Here is a 19,172-nt window from a genome sequence, read left to right as displayed (position 1 = left end):
ACAGAGTGAGACTCTGTCTCAAAAAAAAAAAAAAAAAAGACAGTGGCTCATGCCTGTAATCCCAGCACTTTGGGAGGCCAAGGCGGATGGATCATGAGGTCAGGAGTTCGAGACCAGCTGACCAACATGGTGAAACCCCGTCTCTACTAAAAATACAAAAACTGGCTAGGTGTGGTGGTGCATCCCTGTAATCCCAGCTACTCAGGAGGCTGAGGCAGGAGAATCACTTGAACACGGGAGGCAGAGGTTACAGTGAGCTGAGATCATGTGACTGCACTCCAGCCTGGGCAACAGAGGGAAACTCCATCTCAAGAAAAAAAAAAGAAATACAGCCATCCCTCGATATCTGTGGGGAATTTACTCTAGGACCTCCTGTGGATGCCAAAATCCATGGATGCTCAAGTCCTTTAAAATGCATGGTATTTGCATATAACCAGTGCACATCCTCCCATGTACTTTAAATCATCTTTAGATTACTTATAATACCCAATACAATGTAAATAGTTGTACTGTTTTTTATTGTTGTATCATTTTTTTTTTATCATTTTCCCCCCATATATCTTCAATCTGTGGTTGGTTGAATCCACAGATGCAGAACCCACAAATGTGAAGGGCAGACTATACTTGCTGAACGAACAATATTATACAAGCAGCATGATAAAGTAAGAGGACATCTGATTAGGAGCTGGGAGACCTGCATTTTAATACTAGTGTCAACAACAGCTTGAGTACTTACTATATGTCAAACACAGTATTATACTCTTAAGCAGTAGACTATTTCATTTAATCTTCAGGACAATTCTGAGAGTAGCATCACCATTTTACATAAGACGAAACAGAGGGGCCAATTTACACAAGGTCACTCAGATAAATAAGCAGAAGAGTAAATCTTTGAACCCAAGTCTGGTGGTATCCAAGGCACACGCTTGACATCACTATGTTAGAAGTGTGTTCCATAGCTAACATTGGAGAGCTAAGACAAAAAATTGGAATCCCTCTGGATTTCCATTTCCTCGTCTACTTACTGAGTGAGACTAAAATGACAGGCTCCCCCAGCTCTTTGCGTTACAGTGTGATGGTTCTAAGTATCAACAGTCATTGCCTCAGTCTCGCCTGCCCCTACTGCCTTGACAAGAGTGAAAGAGATTTTTATGTGCAGTATGTTATAGGTCTTTTCAGACAACATATTTTGTTTTTATTCTCTTCTCTTCTGAAGAAGTCTCAGGGGATTCTGAAGTCAGAGGAGGGGGACCCATTTTTGGAACATTGCTTTGAAGCTAAAACCTCCTGTTAGTCAACAGAGCCAGCAGGTGGTTATTTTTGTTCTGCAGTCCTTCACTGATATGGATGCTGGCTGAAATGGTAAAAAAGGGCAAGGGAAAAAAACACTTCAACTATTAGAGAAAGAAAAATGATGAAAGAAACAAGCAGAAATGTCAATTTGTTTACCATGTTTCAACTGCACTTTTGCAGCTGGATAAAGGAAAAGGATTTTAGTGGTTCTCTTGACATCATCTATGCATCACTCAGATAGGGTGTAAAACCGTCAGTCATACCCTATCTGTGGTCACAAAGCTTACAGTCAGGAACTGAAGTAGCACACATGAGAGCTCTCTTCTGCCAGCATTTATTGAAGACCTTCTTATGTGCTGTTACTATCTCAGGCCAGTTTTTTTAGGCACAGCTCTCTAGAAGTAAAGCACATTTTTTCTTTCTTTTTCTTTTCTTTTTTTTTTTTTGAGATGGAGTTTCACTCTTGTTACCCAGGCTGGAGTGCAGTGGCTCGATCTTGACTCACTGCAACCTCCACCTCCCGGGTTCAAGCAATTCTCCTGCCTCAGCCTCCTGAGTAGCTGGGATTACAGGCATGCACCACCACGCCGAGCTAATTTTCTATTTTTAGTAGAGACGGGGTTTCATCATGTTGGCCAGGCTGGTCTTGAACTCCTGACCTCAGATGATCCATCCACCTCAGCCTCCCAAAGTGCTGGCATTACAGGCATGAGCCTCTGCACCCAGTCGAAGTAAAGCACATTATTAAGATAAACTATATAGCTTTCCTCTGAATATCTTTCACCTGCTACCACTCATTGATACCACGATACCATGCCTGGAAGATGGAAATTCTAGAAACTGATAGTTGCTAGGAGACTGATGTCGAAACCCAACTTGGTTTCTCTGGAGAAGCCAAAGAGGAGGCCTGGAGACATGTCATTAAAGCATCTAATCAGAAATAAGCCTTGACAGCATTAAGATGATTAAAAATCATTGCCATGTTGAGAATATTGTTCCACATAGGAGAATAAACATACAGAAGGAAGAACTGGTTTTTTGCCTTTAAAACAAACTCACCTTTTTAGCAGTGGGATCCCCTTTGGACTGATGATACGATGGAGACATTTTTACCTGGAAAAAAAAGGCAAACATTTTAATACCCTTTCAGTTATAGTCTAGTTTTGTCTGACCCACATTCAAAATAATTCAACTAGAATTGGTATAACTAAGATAAAACAGACATTTCCAGAGGAAATTAATAGATTAATAGATTTTGTGTTAAGTCCCCTTGAAATTTTTCTGGAGATCAAAAAATCAGTAGTGAACCAAGAAAAAAATATGATTTGGGTAAGAAAAGTGGGTCTAGATTGGTTTTAACCAAATGGTGAGGGATTAAATAGATAATAGATCTTTGGTGATGATGTTAAGCAAATGAAGTAATAAACAATGATCAGCATTTCTTGCAGAAGGCAACTCAAAATCTCTACTGTGATCTAATATCCCTTTGAAGCAAAGCATGCACAGAAGAGTTTGATAATTGTGAAGGATTTAGAAAAAGTATCAGCCAAACCATAATAAGAGGATGTTTAGTCCAAGGAAGAAAAGATAATGGTACAGAAATATATTTAAATATTTGAAGCGCTGAAATACAGAGATTTTAGATTAGATAAATGAAAAAGACCCAACTACATGCTGCCTACAAGAAACACCATCTAAATATGAAGGCTCAAATAGGTTAAAAGGAAAAGGATGGGGACAATATGCCATGATAGCACTATATTTTATTATTATTATTATTTTTTTTTTTGAGACACAGTTTCGCTTCTGTTGCTCAGGCTGGAGTGCACGATCTTGGCTCATTGCAACCTCCACCTCCCAGGTTGAGTGATTCTCCTGCTTCAGCCTCCCAAGTAGCTGGGATTACAGGCATGCGCCACCACGCCCGGCTAATTTTTTATATTTAAGTAGAGATCACCTGACCTCAGATGACTGCCCGTCTTGGCCTCCCAGAGTGTTGGGATTACAGGCATGAGCTGCGCCCAGCCAATAGCACTAGATTTTAGAGCAAAGACTACTATCAGGTACAAAAAGGGTCATCCCATAATAATAAAGGGGTCAATTCATTAGGAAGACACAACAATGCTAAACATCTATGTACCTAATAGCTTAAAAATACATGATGCAATCATGCAAATAACTATGCTGAGTGAAAGAAGTCAGATAAAAAAGTATATCTATTTTATAGTTTCATTAATCTAAAATTTGAGAAAATCCAAACTAATCTACTGTTTAATTAATTTGTAAAGATAATCAGTGGTTGCCAGGGAACAGGAGGGAGGGATTAAGTAAATTTTTGGTGGTGATGGGTAGAGTCATTATCTTGATTGTGGTGACAGTTCATGAATGTATACATATGTCAAATTTGTACACTTTATGTATGTCCAGTTTATATCAGTTATTATACCTCAATAAAGCATTTAAAGAAATTTGAAGTATATAACTAAAACAGTGGTTAAAGAATTTACAGCCCATATGTTATATTGGAAAATAAGAAAGGTTTAAAATAAAGGATCCAAATTTCCAATTTAGGGAACTAGAAAGAGATCAAAGTAAAACCAAACTAAGTAGGAAAGAAGTAAATAATAAGCAGCAAAAATCAATGAAATAAAAATAAAAATAAACAACCAAGATAATTATCAGAGTCAACATTGGTTCTCTTTGAAAAGATAAATAAAATTGATAATCTGCTATGGAGCTTGATCAAGAAATGGAGACTATAAATTACCAGTATCAGCAATGAAAGAGGATATATTACAACATGCAACATCATTTACAGGTATTTAAAAGATGATAAGAACCTTTTGTGAATAATTTTATGCCAATAAGCTTGACAAATTAAATGAAAAGGAATGAAAGGATACATTCCTTAAAAACAGAACTTACAAAAATGGACCCAAAACAGAAAATATGAATAGCCTTATATTTATTAAATACATTCAGTTTGTTATCAAACATCCTTCTGCAATGAAAATTCCTAGCCGACAGGGTTTCAGCAGTGAATTCTAGCAAAAATATTAAATATACAGAGACCAGAGTATCTATTTATTAATTTACAGGGGTTAGTCCATTCTCATGCTGCTATTAAGAAATTCCTGTGACTGGGCAATTTATAGGAAAGAGGTTTAATTGACTCAGTTCCACATGGCTGGGAAGGCTTCAGGAAACTTACAATCATGGTGAAGGGGAAGCAAATACGTTCTTCTTTACAAGGCAGCAGGAGAGAGAAGTGCCAAGCAAAAGGGGAAAAGCCCCTTCCTTATAAAACCATCAGATCTCCTGAGAGCTCACTCACTATCACAAGAACAGCATGAGGGTAACCGCCCCCATGATTCAATTACCTCCCACCAGGTCCCTTTCCCGACTCATGGAGATTATGGGAACTATAATTCAAGATGAGATTTGTGTGGGGACATGGCCAAACCATATCAAGGGCAAAATATAATTATTACTATAAGTAGTTCAATGGATACTCGATACTATCTGACTAGAATGAGGTACTGGTAAACAGTTACAAGATCTCAAGCCTCTTTCAACTCTGCCTAATTATAAGAGACTATAGTACAGATGATATATACTATAGGAAATATACTATTTCCTATCACTGTCGCCATCGCTATTCAAGTAGGACCACGTTGCAGGTTTTGTTTAACCTCTCTGATTTTAAGAATAACTTTAGAAAACACATCTCAGCTCAACAATCAAAACTGCTAGCTGTCCAGACTGTCCTTTCAGATTGAGCAGATCTGCAAAAATTAGACTTGACAGTCTTTGCTGTAACATACCATGACATTAATACGCTGGAATTCACTCCAGATGTATGATGTAGCTTGCTAAAAATGATCCAATTTTAACTTCTGGTATGCTCTTTTTGAAAAGGGAGAAAACAGATTTTCAAAGCAAAGTAGATATTTAAGCTTAAAAAAGTGACCTCATGAAAGAATCTGCAGACTTTTAAAAACAAGCCAAGAACTAGATGTGGTGGTGGACAATTTATATGAGAAGCCTGTTCTCTAGAGATTAAGTCAGAAAATGTTTGAAGTGGCAATGGAAGTGGTCCAGCATCCCTCATGAAAGGCCTTATTTTTTCATTTAACAGGATTCCTTCTGGAAATGCCCCAGGCAATGAAGCTTAAAAGAGACATTTTAAATCCAGGTATGCAGACACTAGATCTGGGGATACGGATGATATACGGAGCTAGGGCCTTAATAATGTTGAACTTTTTGTGATCTTTGTTAATAAAATGATTCCTGACTTAATGAAGCAATCTGAGCTGAAGTTTAAAAGCAATATGAATATCTTCTTTATCATCTTGTTTTTTGGTTTTTTTTGAGATAGAGTCTTGCTCTGGTTGCCCCAGCTGGAGTGCAATGGCACGATCTCAGCTCACTGCAACCTCCAACTCCTGGGTTCAAGCGATTCTCCTGCTTCAGCCTCCCAAGTAGCTGGGATTACAGGTGCACCCCACCATGCCCGGCTAATTTTTGTATTTTTAGTAGAGACGGGGTTTCACCATGTTGGTCAGCTGGTGTCGAACTCCTGACCTCAGATAATCCACCCACCTTGGCCTCCCAAAATGTTGGAATTACAGGCGTGAGCCACCACAGCTGGCTTTTGTTGTTGTTGTTAAAATAGGGCTAGGAATGGTATCTTATACCTGTAATACCAGCAATTTGGGAGGCCAAAAGGAGGTTGGCTTGAGCCCAGGAATTTGAGACCAGTCTGGGTAACATGGCAAAACCCCATTTCCACAAAAAATTTAAAAATTAGCCTGGAGTGCTGGTGTGCACCTGAGGTCTCAGTTACTTGGGAGGGTGAGGTGGGAGGACTGCTTGAGCCCGGGAGGTCCAGGATTCAGTGAACTATGATCACAACACTGTACTCCAGTCTAGGCAACAGAGTGAGGCCTTTTTAAATGCAAAAAAAAAAGCCTTAATTTTTCTGATTACAAAAGAAATACACGTTCAGTGACAGAAATTTAAGAAATATAACAGCTCAAACAAAGCAAATAAAAAGCACAATCCAATCACACAGCAACAACTGCTATTAAAATTTGGAATCACTGCTTTGTGATCTTTCTATGTTGCACATTATGAATGTCTACTTTGACATATCAATATTCTTCTATGATATGATTTTTCATGGCTACAAAGCAGTTCATTCACTGCCTAGACATACCATAACTAATTTAATCAACTGTGGGATATTGGGACATTTAGGTTATTTTCAATTTTTAAAAATTATTTTTTAAGATGTTGTATCCTCTTATATAATATTTGGCACACAAACTTGATAATTTCTGTTGGACAGATGGACAGATTCTTGTAAGTCCCTGCTTAAAAGTGTGTAACCATTTAAAAACACATATTACTACTTTTTCTTCAGATAAGTAAGACAGGCCACAACTCCCTTTCCTATAATTCTGAAATCCAAAAAGCTCTGAAACCAAAGGATTGTTTAAAAAATATTTTTCACACCAAAAGTCATCTGGCAGCAAAACCTGGCCTGAACCAAAGTGACGCTATTTATAGTCTTCACTTATCTCTCAAAAGCATTTAATTATGAAATAAAGACTAGTCCATACCAGGAATTGTTGGGAACAGGTCCCCAAATCTGGCCATAAACTGGCCCCAAAATTGGCCATAAACAAAATCTCTACAGCATTGTGACATGCTCATGATGGCCATGACGCCCACGCTGGAAGGTTGTGGGTTTACCAGAATGAGGGCAAGGAACACCTGGCCCACCCAGGGTGGAAAACCACTTAAGGTGTTCTTAAACCCCAAACAATAGCATGAGTGATCTGTGCCTTAAGGGCATGTTCCTGTTGCAGATAACTAGCCAGACCCATCCCTTTATTTCGGCCCATCCCTTTATTTCCTGTAAGAAATGCTTTTAGTTAATCTATAATTTATAGAAACAATGCTTATCACTGGCTTGCTGTCAATAAATATGTAGGTAAATCTCTGTTAGAGGCTCTCAGCTCTGAAGGCTGAGACTCCTGATTTTCCACTCCACACACTGTATTTCTGTGTGTGTGTGTGTGTGTGTGTGTGTGTGTGTGTGTCTTTAATTCCTCTAGTGCTGCTGGGTTAGGGTCTCCCTGACCGAGCTGGTCTCGGCAAGTGGTGCTCAAACATGGGGGCTCAAACCTGGGTTGAAGGGTCGCCGGAGTGATGGTTGGAGAACGTGGAACTAAGCTGGAGGACACCGAGTACTCTTAAGCAATCCCCATGGTGAGTAAGAAGGGGAGCTTGGGAGCATCAGGGTAACAATGGGACAAGTGTGGGCTCTGGTTTGTTCCACCTTGGAACCTTTTCACTCTAATGATGAGGAGGAAGGAGAGTACAACGAAGTAACAGAAGAGGTAACAGAGCAGGTCTGTTTGCCAGCTAAAGCTAAAGCAGCAAAGGAGGATGAGGTTCATCCGTACCCTTCTACACCCCCTCATTATTTTGAAGAAAAAGAGTGGCCTGATCCTCCAGATCTTTCTTTTCCAGAGGACATACGGGCAAAAAGTAGTTGCCCCAGTGACTGTTCGAGCAGCGCCTCGAGCGACCACTCTCAGTTCTATTCAGGCAGGAATTCAGCAAGCTAGAAGAGAAGGTGATTTAGAGGCTTGGCAGTTCCCTGTTAGAATACACCCCCCAGATTAACAGGGAAATATTATAGCTATATTTGAGCCGTTTCCTTTTAAATTACTCAAAGAATTTAAACAAGCTATTAATCAATATGGACCAGGTTCTCCTCTTGTAATGGGACTGTTAAAGAAGGTTGCTGTTTCCAGTCAGATGATTTCTACTGACTGGGACGCTCTTATTCGAGCTTGTCTAACTCCTGCTCAGTTCTTACAATTTAAAACTTGGTGGGCAGATGAAACTTCCATTCAGGCTGCTTGCAATGCCCAGGCCCAACCGCAAATTAATAAAACTGCAGACCAACTTTTGGGGGTTGGCAGCTGGGCTGGTTTAGATGCCCAAGTGGTCATGCAGGATGATGCCATAGAGCAGCTTAGAGTAGTGTGAATTAGGGCTTGGGAAAAAATCACTTCAGGTGGAGAACAATATCCTTCCTTTAGTGCTGTAAAGCAGGGACTGAAAGAACCGTATGCAGATTTTATGGCTCGGTTACAGGAGTCTCTTAAAAAGGTGATTGCAGATCCGGCTGCTCAGGAAATAGTGTTGCAGTTATTAGCTTTTGACAATGCTAATCCCGATTGCCAGGCTGCTCTGAGACCTGTTAAAGGGAAAGCACATTTAGTTGATTCTATCAAGGCCTGTGATGGTATTGGAGGTAATCTGCATAAGGCTACTCTGCTAGCACAGGCAATGGCAGGACTGAGAGTGGATAAAGGAAATACTCCGTTTCCTGGAGCTTGTTGTAACTGTGGGAAGCACGGTCATACTAAAAAAGAATGTAGAAAAAATCAGCAAGTCAGGCCACCAGTTGAGGGAAAAAAAGAAAACTGCTGAGCCTGAAATATGTCCAAAATGTAAAAAAGGAAAACACTGGGCTAATCAGTGTCACACTAAGTTTGATAAAGAAGGGAACCTGATTTCGGGAAACGTCATGAAGGGCCGTCCTGGGCCCCATTCCAAACCAGGGCCTTTCCGGCTCAGGCCATTCCCTCACCCCCGTACAATGTCTGTCCCCCACCACAGCCGGTAGTGCTGCAGTGGATTTACGCTGCACAAAAGCTGTGAGCCTTCTGCCTGGGAACCCCCGCAAAAGGTCCCAACAGGGGTCTGTGGACCCTTGCCAGCGGGGACGATAGGATTACTTCTAGGAAGGTCTAGTTTAAATTTAAAAGGAGTGCAAACACATACAGGAGTCATTGATTCAGATTACAATGAGGAAATTCAAATTGTTATATCTACTTCTGTTCCCTGGAAAGCAGAGCCAGGAGAGTGTATGGCACAGCTCCTGATTGTGCCGTATGTGGAAATGGGGAAAAGTGAAATTAAACGAACAGGAGGATTTGGAAGCACAAACAAACAAGACAAAGCAGCTTATTGGGTAAATCAGATTACTAATAAACATCCTACCTGTGAAATAACTATTCAGGGAAAGAAATTTAAAGGTTTGGTAGATACAGAAGCAGACATTTCAATCATTTCTCTATAGCACTGGCCGTCCACGTGGCCAATTCAACCTGCTCAATTTAACATAGCTGGAGTTGGTAAAGCCCCTGAAGTATATCAAAGTAGTTATATTTTGCATTGTGAAGGGCCCGATGGACAACCTGGGACTATTCAACCAATTATAACTTCTGTACCTATAAGTTTATAGGGAAGAGATTTATTACAACAATGGGGAGCACAAGTTCTAATTCCAGAACAATTATATAGCCCTCAAAGGCAACATATGATGCATGAAATGGGGTATGTCCTTGGTATGAGACTAGGAAAAAATTTACGAGGTTTGAAGGAACCGCTTCAAGCAGAAAGACGAAGTTCCTACCAAAGTTTAGGATATCATTTTTGATGGTGGCCACTGTTAAGCCTCCAGAACCTACACCTTTAAAATGGTTAACAGATAAGCCAATTTGGATAGAACAACTGTGGCTAAGAAAGAGAAACTGGAGGCTTTAGAGAAATTAGTTACTGAACAATTAGAAAATGGACACATAGCTCCAACATTTTCCCCTTGGAATTCTCCAGTTTTTGTAATTAAGAAAAAATCAGGGAAATGGAGAATGTTAACTGATTTAAGAGCCATTAATTCAGTCATACAACCAATGGGGACATTACAGCCAGGATTACCTTCTCCTGCTATGATTCTGAAAAATTGGCCTTTAATAGTCATAGATTTAAAAGACTATTTCTTTACTATCCTCTTAGCTGAGCAGGACTGTGAACAGTTTGCATTTACAATTCCTGCAGTAAACAACCTGCAGCCTGCTAAGCGTTTTCACTGGAAAGTGTTGCCACAAGGCATGTTAAACAGTCCAACAATTTGCCAGACGTATGTAGGACAAGCAATTGGACCTACTCGTAAAAAATTTTCACAGTGTTACATTATTCATTATATGGATATATACTTTGTGCTGCCCCATTCGAGAAATATTACTCCAATGTTATGATCACTTGCAAAATTCGATTTCTCACGCTGGTTTAACTATAGCTTCTGACAAAATTCAGACTACTATTCCTTAATCCTACTTAGGGGCCTTAGTAAATGACACTACATTGTGCCACAGAAAGTAACCATACGTAGGGATCAATTGAAAACATTAGATGGCTTTCAAAAATTACTAGGGGACATTAATTGGATACGACCTGCTCTAGGCATTCCTACCTATGCCATGAGTAATCTATTTTCTATCCTTAGAGGAGATCCTAGTCTCACTAGCCCTCGGCAATTAACAAAAGACGCCGAGGCAGAGCTGCAGCTAATCAAAAAGCAAGTCCATAAAGCTCAAATAAATAGAATAGATCCAGAGAAGACTCTAGATTTGCTAATTTTTCCAACTCAGCATTCACCCACTGGTGTTACTGCCCAAGAGCAGGACTTAGTGGAATGGCTTTTTCTTCCACATACTAATTCATGGACTAACTCCTTATTTGGATCAAATTGCTACTATGATAGGAAATGGGAGAACTCGGATTGTTAAATTACATGGATATGATCCTGGAAAAATTACTGTCTCTCTCAGGAAAGCAGAAATACAGCAAGCTTTTATAAATGGTCTTACTTGGCAAACCCATTTAGCTGACTTTGTGGGTATTCTCGATAATTCTTTTCCTAAAACAAAACTTTCAATTTTTGAAATTAACTAATTGGATTCTCCCTAAAATAACTAAATTTAAACCAATTGAAGGTGCTGAGAATGTTTTTACAGATGGGTCTAGTAATGGTAAAGATTCTTATTCTGGATCAACAGGTAAGGTTTTTCAGACACCCTATACTTCACCTCAAAAGGTGGAGCTTGTAGCTGTAATTGAGATATTGACTGCTTTTGATATGCCTGTTAATGTGATTTCTGATTCTTCATACGTGGTTCATTCCACACAGTTAATTGAAAATGCTCAGTTACGATTTCATATAGATGAACAACTGATGACTTTATTTACCCAATTGCAAACAGCAGTTAGGAGTAGAATGCACCCTTTTTACATCACTTACATTAGGGCTCATACACCTCTTCCAGGACCATTAACTGCAGGGAATCAAATGGCTGATCACCTAGTATCTAATGCTAGACACTTTCACAACTTAACCCATGTTAATGCCTCTGGTCTCAAACGCAGATACAGCATTACCTGGAAACGAGGTAAAGCTATTATCCAGCGATGCCCAACTTGCCAAATGGTGCATTCCTCATCTTTTAAAGGAGGAGTTAACCCTCGAGGACTGGAACCTAATTCTCTTTGGCAAATGGATGTCACACATGTTCCCTCGTTTGGGAGACTAGCTTATGTACATGTATGTGTGGACACCTTTTCTCACTTTGTCTGGGCTACATGCCAATCAGGAGAGTCTTCTGCCTGTGTTAAAGATCACCTTTTCCAGTGTTTTGCGCTGATGGGCATTCCAGCTTCTATTAAAACAGATAATGCCTCAGGCTATACTAGCCAAGCTCTAGCTACATTTTTCTCTACATGGAATATTAAACACATTACTGGCTTCCCATGTAATTCTCAAGGACAAACCATAGTGGAAAGAATGAATCTCTCCCTAAAACAGCAGTTACAAAAACAAAAAAGGGGAGAGAAACAGGGACTACGGGACACCCCATATGCAACTGAATCTAGCATTACTAACTTTAAATTTTTTCAGCCTGTCTAAAGGCCAGATGCTATCAGCAGCTGAACAGCATCTACAGAAACCAGCTGCAAAGACAGAAGCAGAACAACTGGTTTGGTGGAGAGATCTCATAGCAAAAACTTGGCAAATAGGTAAAATAATAACTTGGGATAAAGGTTATGCTTGCGTTTCTCCAGGACTGAATCAACAGCCGATTTGGATACCATCAAGACACCTGAAACCTTATCATGAGCCAGATGCCGAGGAAGAGACTCCGGGAGGAACCTGAGGACCCCCCAGTTGCAGCCATGTCGAGACTGATGCTGAGGAGGACCCCAACTGTCACGAGCAACACCCGTTGAACACAGCCACCTACTTGGGGACAGATCAAGAAGCTGTCACAGATGGTGGAAGAAAACCTGAGGAAAGCAAGACAACCAGTCACAATGAGTAACTTAATGGTAGCTATGATAGTGGTGATTACCATTGCCGTGAGTATTCCTTCAACAAGGGCTGACACAGAGAACAATTATACTTATTGGGCATATTTATCCATCTTGGCTGGCAATAATGCCTGGATGTAATCACTCTATGACACAGTTACACATGCTTTCTGATCTCAGGATTTACCATAATAAAGCTACTCCTATAAGTGAGAGATACCGCCCTCAAAAACCTATTTGTAAACAGGACTGGTCCCAGTTAGAAAAAAGGAATGTACTTGTTTGGGAAGATTGCATTGCAGAAAAGGCAGAGGTGCTGCACAACAATTCCCATGGAATCATTATTGACTGGTCCCCTAAGGGGATGTTTAGCTTAAATTGCACATCTGTCTGTGTGCCATGGCCACAATGTGTTCAGCTGGTCTGAACAAAATGGTCAGATGGTAGAAATACTAAGAAGTACAGTAAGAGTTCCTATTATCTGGAACCATGGCGGTATAGTGGCACCTCAACCTCAAATGATATGGCCCGTTGTAGGAGCTAAAAATAAGGATTTGTGGAAACTATGAATAGCTCTTAATAAGATCAAAATTTAGGAAAGAATAAAAAAGCATCTAGAAGGACACTCTACAAACTTGTCTTTGGCTATTGCAAAATTAAAGAACAAATATTTAAAGTATCCCAGGCACACCTGACCTTAATGCCAGGAACTGGAGTGCTTGAAGGAGCTGCAGACAAATTAGCAGCTAGTAACCCATTAAAATGGATAAAAACACTTGGAAGGTCTGTGATTTCAATGATGATTGTGCTTTTAATCTGTGTTGTCTTTGTATAGTCTGCAGATGTGGATCCTGACTCTTAAGAGAAGTAGCTCACCATGCAAAGCTGCCTTTGCTTTTATCACTTTGCAAAACAAAGAAGGAGGACATGTTGGGAAGAGGCCCCCCAAATCTGGCCATAAACTGGCCCCCAAACTGGCCATAAACAAAATCTCTGCAGCACTGTGACAAGCTCATGATGGCCATGACGCCCACACTGGAAGGTTGTGGATTTACCAGAATGAGGGCAAGGAACATCTGGCCCACCCAGGGTGGAAAACCGCTTAAGGTGTTCTTAAACCCCAAACAATAGCATGAGTGATCTGTGCCTTAAGGACATGTTCCTGCTGCAAGTAACGAGCCAGACCCATCCCTTTATTTCGGCCCATCCCTTTATTTCCTGTAGGAAATGCTTTTAGTTATTTCCCATAGGAAATGCTTTTAGCTAATCTATAATCTATAGAAACAATACTTATCATTGGCTTGCTGTCAATAAATATGTGGGTAAATCTCTGTTTGAGGATCTCAGCTCTGAAGGCTGTGAGACCCTTGATTTCCAACTCCACACGCTATATTTATGTGTGTGTGTCTAATTCCTCTAGTGCCGCTGGGTTAGGGTCTCCATGACTTAGCTGGTCTTGGCAAGGAATGTCATATACAATATGTGCACCATATTAACTTACTTTTTAGCATTTTAAATGCCAGCTTATTGTCTTCTGGCCTTTTTTTTTTTTTAAATGAGAAATCAGCCATCATTCTTATTGTTGTCTTTGGCTCCTTTTAAGATTTCTTCTTCATCTTTGGTTTCAACAGTTTGACTACAATTATTATGTGTTTGGGTACGGTTTTCTTTATATTTATTCTGCTAGAGGTTTGCTGAGTTTTTGACTCTATGGATTGATGTTTGTTATGAAATTTGGGAAAATTTCAGATATTATTAGGTCCAATGTCCCCAGCTCCCATTCTCTTGCTCCTTATGTTCCAGAAATCCAATTATATATATATTCTATATATGTTGTATATTATATTTATGTTTATCATATATAAAAATTATAGATATGTGTACATTATATCTATAAATTATAATTATATAAATATATAATATATAAATTATAGATATATGTACATTACATATCTATAATTTATAAATATCTAATTTATACATTAATATATATCTATAAAATATAGATATAGCTATAATTTGTATATATGATAGACTTCTAGATATTGTTTCACAGGTCACCAAGAGTTTTTGTACTTTCTTCAATTATTTTTGCCTCTGTGCTTCAGTTACAATTATCATTTCTATTGAACTATATTCAAATTTACTAATTTTTTTCTCAGTGTTAAAAATGCTGTTGACATCTAATAAAATTTTCACTTTAGGTATGTTTTTTAGCTCTGCAATTTACATTTGGTTTTACTTCAGAGTTTCTATTTCTGTGCTGACGTTTCCCCATGTGTTCAATCATTCTGTTAATCTTTTCCACAAAATACTTTAACATATTTGTAATTTCTATTTTAAAGTCCTTAACTGCCAATTCCAGCATCTGGGTCATTCATAGGTCTGCTTCTACTGATGCTTTTTCTCTTGATTATAGTTTACACTTTCCTTCTTCCTCCTACTGATCCTATGATAGTTTGGGCTCTGGCTTTGTTAGGATTTACTGTGCTTTTGCCCTTAGTCCTGGGAAATCCCTTAGTCCTCAACCATAGCCCTTCTGCAGTTTCAACACAAAATTTGAGGTATTTATCAATCCCTGTAACATAGCAACATTTACATTCAAAACTCAGCACCAGGCAGCTGCTGAAATCTCTGCTTAGTTCTTTAGTACCTAATGCTGCTTTCTGGAAGCACTGTCTGTTTGTACACAATTTGGAAAACTGCAAAGAGAACTTGGGGCTCCCTCTTCTGTGGCATGCTTCTTTCTGAGATTTTCTCCCTCAATTTAGAGCTGCTTTGGTAGTCTTGTACTTTGACCTCTGTTTCTTCATCCCAGTAAGAATGATACTTGGTATTCAATCTCTTTTCTCCAATACTCCATGGCAAGCCAAGAGGCGCCCTAGAAAAACTGGTTAAATGTAGAGCTCGTCTAGTTTGCTTCCCTTCTTTCAAGGTTTGCATTCCCTATAGTTTCTGCCTGCTTCCAGTTGCTCTCTAAACGATGTTTTTTCATATTTTGCCTAGGGCTTATAATTATTAGCAGAAAGGTCATCTACTATAGGCTGCTCTGCTGTTACTGGAATTAGAACTCTATTATGTCTCTTTAAAGTTTTTTTTTTTGTACTCTGTGTCCCTACTTTTTTCAGGATTCCAATTTGATGCATATTTGGCCACCTGAAGTTGTTCCATAGTTCACCAATGATCCATTCATTTCTTTTTCTTTTTTCTTTTTTGAGATAGGGTCTCGCTTTGGTGCCCAGGCTGGAGTCCCATGGCACAATCACAGCTCACTGCAGCCTTGACCTTCTGGGCTCAAGTGATCTTCTTGCCTCAGCTCCTCAGCTGGGACCACAGGCATGTACCACCCGCTCAGCTAATTTTTTAAAAATTTCAGTAGAGACAGGGTCTCATCATGTTGTCCCGACTGGTCTAAAACTTCTGGGCTCAAGTGATCCTCCTGCCTTGGCCTCCCAAAGTGCTGGGATTACAGGCATGACCCACTGTACCAAGCCCTGTTTCTGTTTAGTCTTCTTTCTGTGTTTGATTTGGGATAGTTTCTATTGCTATATTGTTAAGTTCACTAATCATTTCTTCTCCAATGCCCATCCTGCTATTAATTTTATCTAGTATATTCTTCATCTCAGACATTGTAGTTTTAATCTCTAGATGTTCCACTGGTTCTTTGTAACTTCCATATTTCCATTTGACATATTCAATTGTTCTTCTAGCTTCTTGAACATATGGAATACAATTATAACTTTAAATGTCCTTATCTACTAATTTTATTATCTGGGTCATTTCTGTGTTAGTTTCAATGGGTTGTTTTCTTTTCCTCATTATCATGGCTTGTATTTTCCTGCTTCTTTGCATGTCTAGTAATTTTTGATCAAATACTAGACACTGTGGATTCTATCTTGTTGGGTATTGGATATTTTTATAATTCTTTAATACATTGCTAAGCTCTGTTCTGTGATGTGGTTAAAATACTTGCAAATAGTTTTATCTTTTTAGATTTTTGCTTTTAAGCTTTGTTAGGTGAGATCAAAGTGGCAGTTAGTTTAAAGTTAATTTTTTCCCCACTACTGAGGCTAAGAACTTACTTAGTACTCTCAATGCTACCTTGTGATTTATGAAGATTTCCAGGCTGGCTGGTGGGAGCAAGCATTATTTCTGGCTCTTTGTGAGTCTGGGACATTGTTCAATCTAATCCTTTTGGGTGGCACCTTTTTTTTTTTTTTTTTTTTTTGACCTGAACTAGTTTCCTCACACAGTGGGTAAATAAGTGGGTAAGTACTCAACTGAATACTCAAAAGTTACCTTCTGCAGATCTATGGAGCCCTCTGTATGGCTCTCACCTAATACTCCACCCTGCAAACTCTAGCCACCTTGTCTTTCCTGGACTCTGAGCCCTGTCCCCTTGACCCAGAGAGACTAAGCTCTGCCTTCGTTCTCCCTCTCTGAGTCATGGCGTGAAAACTTTCTCCAGGGAGTAATTTGGTAGAAATCTTAGGGTTTACATCATTTGTTTCTTATCTTTCAGGGGTCACTATTTTTCACTGCCTGGTGTCCAATGTCTTATGAACCATTATTTTATATATTTTGCCCCTTCCCTACCCCCCACAAAAAACTCCAAATGCATCTTGTCCTGAAGTGAAAGTCTTCATGTTACATTTATAAAATCCAAAAAATTCTGAATTCTGAAACATATCTGGCCAAAGTGACTTAGACAAGGGCTTGTGGACTTATACAAATATGCATTCCCACTAGTAGTGCATAAAAGTATCTGTCTCCTCACATACTTATCAATGTAAATGCATATGTATTTTTAATGTGTCTCAGTTTAATTATGTATTTTTAAATATTTGCCAGCTTAATAAGTAAAAAAATGGTATTGTATAGTTGATTTAGCTTGCATTTCTTTGATCACTGGTAAAATTGCATTTTTTTCACATTTTATTGGACAACAGAATTTCTTATGTCCTTATCTCATATTTCCGTCAAAACCTTAGTTCTATAAAATACTAAAAACAATTTCTTGGTATTACTTTCATCCTTAGTTCTCTTTGTCTGTATGAAGATTTTTCTGCATCAAAGGGAAATGTACGAATTTACAGAACTTCAAAAGTCTGACTGTTATACAGCTCTGGAAAATAAGTGAGAACTGGGCTGGTAATACAGATCTGGCTATCTATTCATTTTCTACAGCTGCAATCACCATTCAATGTTTCCTAAGAATAAAAACCAAACTCTTGACCGAACAAGACATTTGTCTCCTAATCTAAAGTAGGTTTCCCTCATGTTACTCTCCCTTATTCTTTCCCTTTATGTCAATTAAGTACCTATCACAATTTGAAACTATATATTTGATATAATGCTTGTTTACCTGTTTACCAGGGTCTTTCAGGCTAACTAGGCCCTGTCTACCTACCTCTTCAACCTCATTCCTGGCCATTTTCCCTTTTAGGCACTACGGTTCCAGCTGCTGATCTTTTTTCAGTTCCTTGAACAAGTCATTTGTCTCCTCAGATCCTTTGTGCTTGCTGTTCTCTCTTGCCTGAAATTTCTTGCCTAAAATGTTTTTCACATGGCTGGTACCGCCTTAGCCTTCAGGTCTTGGCTTAAATATTACCTCTGCATATAAAGATTCCCTAACCACCTAAAGTACGTTTCCCTCATGTTATTCTCCCTTATAATATTCTATTCTTTCCCTTTATGCCAATTATGTACCTGTCACAATTTGAAGCTATATATTTGATATAATGCTTGTTTACCTAATTATTTATGTCTAGCTCCCTTACTAGATGGCAAGCTACATGATAGTGGGAACTATGGTCATTTTTTTGTTCACCAATGTATCGTCATACCAGGAATAGTGTTTGGCTCAATGCAGGCATACATTAAATACTGGCTGAAGTAATGAATCACTTAACATTAAATATTGGCTGAAGTAATGAATCACTTAGTACTACAGTATAATAACAAGATTATTGGAAAATGGGCAAAAGTCTCCTCAAAATGCTGCATTTATATTAGGATGATCAATCATCTCTATGTACTTCTGAGACATATTAATCTTCATTTATGTTTAATGTTGAATATACTCTTTTGAAAAATGGCACTACTGCTGAACACTGAAATCTCATTTTTTAGTATTTGGTTTAATTATAGTAATATATATTTAACTATAGTAATATAGTATTGATATGACCTATTTATATCAGAGAGCTAATATTCTTTTTAAATGGACAAATGAAAACAGGCATTAATATCACTGTTCCTATTTCATTAAATGGCATGTAAACTGAATCTCCAAGTGTAGTGGGAATTCAAAATAAATAAGCAATGTGCAATGGTTAATAGAAAATTATGGCTAGTGAACATAAATATCATTTACTGAATAATTACTTGGAAGTTGTTCATACTTCCTCCTGGCATTATTTGTACATTTACCCCAAAAGACAAAACGTTTTCCTAGAGAACACTAAACACCAAGAAATAAAACCAATTCCAAGTAGTGGGGAAAAACTCAGTTGATTTTGAACAATACCATATAAAACTCCCTGAGTGTCTAAGAATGCTCTTGGGTTTGAAGTTTTTAAAGGAATAACAACTTGAATATTCTGGTACATAACAATGTGCTAGCTTATTACCTACTCTCAAGAACTCCA

General features: G+C 38.7%; 1 protein-coding gene across 1 annotated transcript in view; it reads right to left on the bottom strand.

Annotated features, from left to right (window-relative positions):
- Nucleotides 1-19,172, bottom strand: part of VPS8 (VPS8 subunit of CORVET complex) — a 262,424-nt gene that overhangs the window by 29,107 nt on the left and 214,145 nt on the right. The window contains exon 48 of the mRNA XM_063602631.1: nt 2,353-2,406. Within this exon, the coding sequence (XP_063458701.1) occupies nt 2,353-2,406 (54 nt within the window). The remainder of the gene's footprint in view (nt 1-2,352; nt 2,407-19,172) is intronic.

This window comes from Pan paniscus, chromosome 2 (genome assembly GCF_029289425.2).
Source record: "Pan paniscus chromosome 2, NHGRI_mPanPan1-v2.0_pri, whole genome shotgun sequence".
NCBI lineage: Eukaryota > Metazoa > Chordata > Mammalia > Primates > Hominidae > Pan > Pan paniscus.
Note: the sequence above shows the minus strand (reverse complement) of the source record. Positions and strands in the feature narration are given on the sequence as shown.